Source organism: Anarrhichthys ocellatus, unplaced genomic scaffold (genome assembly GCF_004355925.1).
Source record: "Anarrhichthys ocellatus isolate YVR2014 unplaced genomic scaffold, GSC_Weel_1.0 scaffold8, whole genome shotgun sequence".
NCBI lineage: Eukaryota > Metazoa > Chordata > Actinopteri > Perciformes > Anarhichadidae > Anarrhichthys > Anarrhichthys ocellatus.
In genome coordinates, this window is record NW_022280038.1 from 2,238,513 (window position 1) to 2,245,570 (window position 7,058).

General features: G+C 42.4%; 1 protein-coding gene across 2 annotated transcripts in view; it reads left to right on the forward strand.

Moving 5' to 3' along the window:
- Positions 1-7,058, forward strand: part of sema4bb (sema domain, immunoglobulin domain (Ig), transmembrane domain (TM) and short cytoplasmic domain, (semaphorin) 4Bb) — a 48,521-nt gene that overhangs the window by 19,181 nt on the left and 22,282 nt on the right. For both annotated transcript variants that reach the window (XM_031848341.1, XM_031848342.1), the window contains exon 2: positions 1,986-2,428. In XM_031848341.1, the coding sequence (XP_031704201.1) occupies positions 2,308-2,428 (121 nt within the window). In that variant the 5' untranslated portion in view covers positions 1,986-2,307. The remainder of the gene's footprint in view (positions 1-1,985; positions 2,429-7,058) is intronic.

The window sequence follows — 7,058 nt, forward strand, 5'->3', positions numbered from 1 at the left end:
GTGTGTGTGTGTGTGTGTGTGTGTGTGTGTGTGTGTGTGTGTGTGTGAGTGTGAGAGAGAGAGTGAGAGAGACACACGCTGGGCTGCCATGCTTGTTGTTGCCATCTCAGCAGGCATGAGAGGCACCAGCCACAGGAGGAGGGAGATGTTACCGGATCACGGACTGGTGTTTTAGCCTCCCACTTGGCTTGCTTCAGTGACGCAGCAGGAGCCAAAGCAGGCTGGTAGTGAATTGAAGAGGGACACAGACGTATTGGTCCACTGGTTGAGACCCTGGGGACGGACAGAGACATGGGTGTGACAGCGAGGCAGAGATAACTGAGAGAGGTTATATTCAGGAAAAACTAGAGTAATCTGTCTTGTCCTAGCAAATGTGATACAGATGAGCCTTCACCTACCTACAAAAATGGCAGATACGCAGACATTATGCCAGACGGACAGCTTGCCAGTGAACTATACAAGCCATCCAGTTAGCAAACTGCTAGTGGTGCTGGTCTGTAGGCGTGTTGGCCAACTGCTCTGTCCAGGCAGGTGGCGGGGGGACGGGGTTGTAAATCTCGGTTTGTCCTGCTTTCTGTTGTTGTAAGACCAGTTTGATCTGAAGTTTAAAATGGCACTGTCTCAGTAGACTACCTGGGGCCACTAACTGAGCCCCCTGGTCGTATGGATTGATTAGCTATACTGTAAACATTTGAATGAGGTCCTGTGGGAGTTGTAGCAGTGATGTAAGCTCTCAACCAGAGACGCCATGTGCTCTCCGGTGTTTACTTTCTCAACGTCGCCACCTAAGTGAGAGCTCAGGGGGGAGACATCCAGCGCTGCTGTGCATTAAGTAGTAGTGAGTTGTGTTCACATATCACAGAAACAGGCTGTGCTTTGTTCACTGACTTAGGTGTCTGAACTCTTAAGATATCGGTAAAACCATGAGAATCGAGTAACAATTTGTCCCTCATTCTCAGGATGAATTGTAGTACTTTTGGTAATCCCCTCACTTCTCATCTAGCACCATCAACAGGCCAACATATTGATTTGTCAACACAAGCAAAACATGTGACATTCTAATTTTGATCATAGATGTCTTATGATTATTTTTGTATAGTTATTTTAATCACATGTCCTGTGTTTGTTTAACAAAGAGGGAGTAGTACCTATTTCAAGTGTTTTCCAAGAAATGCAACCCCCCCCCCCCCCTCCTACTAAATCAAAAATCTCGGCATACATCTGCATAACCGGGACCATATCTGCACACTCGTACTGAGGCCAATAAAAGTCAGAGAGCAGATGTGTTCATTGCTCCTCTTTGAGACAAATTACAGACTTGTCTTGGGAGTCACTGTTCTTTCATTTATTTCCCAACAAAGCCACAAAATTAGAGCCAAGCTGCCATATTATCTTCTCGGGGATCTCTCAGCGATTTGTTGACAGCTTAATTAAATATGGGGATTAAAAAAAAAGAGTCCAACTTGCGTTTTATCTCGGAGAGAACCGCTGTGGGCTTCAGTGCAAATTGGACATTCACTTAGACTTTAAAGTTGGTGAAACCTTTAAGCTACCACATGATGTGTGTGCTCATGTTAGCTGGCTGGTGGTCTGAACGGTCTGTTTAGTTGAGTTTTTCTTTGGCAGTGTGGTGAAAGAGTAAACCATAGGAGCATAAATATTTGTTTTTGTCGTCAAGGCTTTAGCCAAAGCCATCAGTATGCTACATTTCTGTATTAAAGTCTCAGGACAGAGAGATGAGGTGGGTGATTTCTGAGCGATAAACACCTTAATTCTTGAATTCTCAATTCGTTGTTTGCAGTCAAATATGTAGCATTTGCCTGAATGAACCGCGTCCAAATGTATCAGTTATTTTGCTTTTATAGTTGTGGGTTATAGCATCAGAAGTTGGATCTGGATCTGTTATTCTAGCTTGTGTTTCATCTTCTTTTTTTACGTTTTTGGATCAAACATAAAGAAACAACTTCTCTCTCTTCTCTCCACAGAATCAAAATTACTTCTGTTGAATGGCCGCCGGTTGGAGCTTAGTGCTGATCTGTCGAAGAGCACTATGAGTAGATGACAACAAGCAGCCTTTAATCCAGAAAGGATTCCTCTTCTCTGTGTGAAGAGCCTGCTAACCGTGTGTAAGGACCACTGGGAGTACAAGAATCAAATCAAGGACACGTTCACTCCCCCTCAGCCCGCAGGAAGATGGGAGTGAGAAAGTAAAGCTCCGCGGAGTCAAGGGAGGCTTAATGAATTCCAAGGAATTTTAAAACAAACAGTGTGCATTTGTGTATGTCTGTTTGAGAGGATCAGGCAACCATGTGGACATTAGCTGCGACTGTCCACTGTCTTCTGGCTGCTGCGCTGCTATTAGCTATCTGCCTCCAATCACTGACGGCGACTGAGGAGGATGTCACACCTCGCATCAGTTTCTCTTACAGTAAGTCGAAAGACTTACCTGACACCTTTTTGTATGTTATGACTATTGTGAGCACTGCAAGAGACATGAGATTCCAGATTTAAATTTGCCATCAAGTGCTTACTGATGCCCTTTTACAGGGTTAGTTAACGTTAGGTTGATTAGCTTGCTACGTACAGCTGAGAAACCTGCTACAGCACCTGTCATTTCTGCTCACAAAATTGACTTTCGCTAGCTAGAAATGAGTAGCCTGTTTTGTCTACCCCTGTCTGCATCGGTAACTTGGGGCAGCGGAGTTTAGCAATCTTCTCAATTCCACACAAAATAATGTAATTTAGGTGAACGGTGAACAAATTCAACGAATGCAGCGAGTGGTGAAGCAACCTTTGCAGCAATGTACTCTCATACATGTCAGAGACTACAGGTGCTTGCAGGCTCGAATGTAGTACGTGTTCCAACTTGAAGAGGTCTAAACTACAAGCACCACTTCTCATAAATACATGCAATTATATGTTTGTTCCCTGAAGGTCTTTTTTAATATGGGCAACTTGTGTGGCTCCTCAAAGTGTTTACTCGGGTAAAGACAAAAAAAGTGCAACAATTTTGGGCCTGTGAAGTATTCTGCAGCGCATATAGTCTGCCTTCGTAGTTCGTACCTTCAAAGACACTTTGCTTTTCCTCTATTTTTTTTGCTGCTAGTTGACCCGTTGGTATTGTACAGCTGAATGCAACAGTTTATCTCACAGATTTAAACTTAATGTCTCTCCTGGTAAATCCACTAATGGAAAGGAGGACCTTTTTTTGCACCTGACTTCATCATTGCATGTAGAGTAATTACTGCACACACTGCAGCACTCCTCTTATTGTAATGACTGTGAATTATGCTTTTATAATACAAAAACATGGTGCTGTTTTCCTCAGCTAACAGCTTTTTGGTAATTGATTGATGCATTCTGGGAGCGTAGGACAAATGAGGGCGGAGAGAAATAAGAATGCTGTTTAGAAAATGGACTGCTATCAAGGAAGTGTTGCTCAACACCTATTTTTTATTTTTATTTTTTTTTTTATTTTTTTTTTTTTATTTTTTTTTTTTTTTAAACACCCTGTGCTGTAGCTGTTGGAAAAGGACAGTTTACAAGTTGATTCTTAAAATGAGCTCCCTGGCTCCTACAGTGTATTTTTCATCCTGTCCTCATCTTTGTTTTGCAACATTGCTCACACAGGCAAATATGCCGATCCAGCAGCAACCAAAGAACAGGCTTGTGTGAATGCAGGGCTGCGTTGGCGCCTGTAAACTCTACCCGTCTAAAATTGAAGTTCCCTACCTCTGAAAACGACAATCGAATGCTTATTTTCTTCACTCGTCAGCCAACTCAGCGAGGCGTCATGTGGTAATTCACATGCACCATCTCAAAATTGGCATCGCTCATACCGAAGAACAACTTGAGCCATTTCACTTTTTCTCAAAGAACTAAATGGATTAAATTGGCCCAAGTCTGGTTCCCAGCAAAGTGTTTCGCAAACCACTGATGTTCCTTCCCCCCCCCACCCTCGTTTTTTCCTTTGCTCCACTCAGTGTTCATAATCTAAATTTCATGTATTTTGACGGCAGCAGTTAGTTGTTGAGATTTTCTCAACTGGAGAGCATAAGTAGTAGTGTGAGACAACATGCTTTTCAGCTGATAATGGGGCGTAGAAAATCGCATTTAAACGTCACTGACACCGATTGTGTCCTATTCATTAAGCGACTACAGCTTTGCATAAACAGGGTCTGCAGCATCACTGACGTGCTAAACGTTTCGTATATAAACTAGCCTCAATTCAACCCGCGCCATTGATGCAAAACATGTAAAGCAGGTCACTGTTTTAAACCTCCGTTCTGGTTTGTATAGTCTGTAAGAAAGGGGAGACCGGGACTGTTTTCTCTCGAGAGGACCCTTGCCTCAGCGTGGCCTTTTTCCTGGAAAGGCGTCCCTGTTTCTTTTTGTCTTCCTTCCCTCTCCTCTCGCTCCTTCCCTCTCTCCTAATGAGCAGGCTAATCTCTCATGTGTAGTGAGTAGAGGTTTTTGTGGTCGCTGCAGTGGGAGAGCCTTGTCTGTTTTTCATTACGGGCTCTTGTGCAGAGAGAGAGCACAAAGGATCATGGGACTTGAAGCAGCAAGCATCGCTTAGGCATGCGGCATGTATCACTGTTAGTTATCAGAAACATCTCAGGCAGGATGTTACTGTCTTTCTCCAGATATGCGCTGAGGAGATGATTTATTTTTCCTCTTTTCTATTTCTTTGACTTGGAAGATGACGGAGAAATTCAAGTCCTGTCCTTGATAAGAACGGTTTACATTAATGAGCTGTTTCGGGCATTTGGCAACCTTTTTGATGTTTTTTTAAAGGTCTGGTTTCCAGTGCATGAGCTGTATTGTATGTCACTCTTCTTCTGATTCAGCAGTGGACCTTATCTTATTTATTCAGAATGACTTTGTCCACCAATCTGGTGTTTGTTTTTTTGGAAAAGATTGGGGATAGATGCAGCCACACCTTTTTGAATATCCTGTACATGCTACATGCCCTTTTTTTTTCTTCCTCTTCCCATGAAAGTGAAATTTAGAACAATATGTGTCGTTATTCAGAAATAATCATTGTCACATCTGTCTTTTATCAGGTCAATTTGACATAGTGACAGGTTTCCTGGAAGCGAGAATACATTTTATACAACAAATCTCACATCAACCAGATTTTAAACCCACTGCTTCACAAGTACATCCAGAGACTCTGTCAGCTGCTATTGTGTATACAAGGTTTGTTGGAAATTAACTGAATGTATAACAAAAGAAATATTCAGATCAAAAGGGAAGGTTTTCAGTTTTGATGCTTTCACACATGCTGCTAGGGAAGAAGCAAATCAAAATGCCCCTTTTTAAGCGGAGCTACAGAGCATGCTGTGTGTACTCGGTGTCCGTTCCTGTTTACGTTTGGTTCATGCTCAGCGAATATTGTGCGCTTTCTCTCATGCATGCTAATCCAGTGACCTTGGCAGTGTGTGGATCGCAGTGTAGAAACAGAAGAGGGGCGGGAGAGAGGGGGGGGGGTCTAGCCAAATGTTCGTGACATGCTCCGATGCCCACCTAAAACCCGGCACGGAGCACGCCCCTGATCCTGAAAGAAAAGCGGTATGAGGCTTCCAGCAGAGGTGGCACTCACAAGTGCCTGCATATAATGCCATAACAGCCGCAACAATTCAGCATGATTACGGCACATCAACTCGGTCCGATTCAGACGCTTTAATGGCTTCATCACTTGCACGCTCCAGGGAATGTACAGAAAAGTTCCGTCTTTGCAGATTTCAACCGGGAACATTTGATTTGAAGACAATGGCAAGCAGCGAGGAATAACGGCGCAGCTGTTAATTAAGATGGACAGAGAGGAATGCGAGGTTAAGAGAGTCATTAGGTACTTTTTGGGGGATTGCTGGGATGCAGTGTGGATTTGTCCAAAACTAAAATGTGTTTGCCTCCTCGCTATTAACATCTTGCAGCAGAGGTTTGCTCAGATTTACAGTAACTGTGACACAAAGAACCCCACCTTTTATTTATTTTTAAACATTAGACTGAATTTCAGACATTTCATTGCATAATGAAGCATGGATGATTTATATGGTTTCTGTGCCTCTAGCTGTAAATCAAGTCACGCAACATAACATTTTATTATATGATACACAAACTAATGTTTTCTGCCACACTTCAGTGTCCACATTGCTGTAAAATATATTTGTCCCTTTTGTTTCTATAAAATACAGCATAAGGGAGCTTTGATGCCATTTATACTTTATTTCTCTTTGGAGAGCTATCCGATCTCGAAAAAGCTCTGTGTAAATGCATCCAAGAGGCATTTTAAAGCAGATTGAAAACGATTGTTCAAAACACCTCACGAGGTCAAAAAGGTGTAAATGCGTCCCTCTGTCCGAGACGTTGATTCTCTTTGTATTGCAGAAGTAGTAATGCTGGAGTAAGTAGAATTACCTGCCGGCTAATAATCATGTTTTGATAAACTTATTTATGTAATTTTTATGATAAGTGACCACAATGATTTGGTAATTTGTAAAACGAAATGAAAAATGAAATACAATCTTTTGATGCACTTAGTAATGTATCAGTACCACTCACCATCATTAGCTGAAATCAACGCACTACATTTGAGTTGAGGCAGAACTTAAATGGTTAAAAGAAGTCGTGTCATGTATCTTTCATTAAAAGTCAGAACTTTCCTGATTTAGTTCCAGGATGTTAATGCGCTCCACGTGCGTCTTATTCCTACTTGTGGGTGTATGTAAATGGTGAGAGTGAGGTGTGGGTCCCCGAGAGGCCTGGCTGACTATATGTTGTATAGACTGAGCTGAAGGATTCAGTCACAGTGTCTGATTTTACAAAAATCCTATCTGTCTGATTTTTGAGTGCAGGTGTAGCACTGACACCTGTTTTTTAATTTATTTTTATTTCAAACTTTGTCAGGGCAGAATAACCATTGTGAGCCAAAAATATGGAGGCTAATGCAGAAGGTGTGGAGGTCCTCAACTCACCAGGCTCCTGATAGCAGCATGACCTCATTAAGTGTGTGTGTGTGTGTGTGTGTGTGTGTGTGTGTGTGTGTGTGTGTG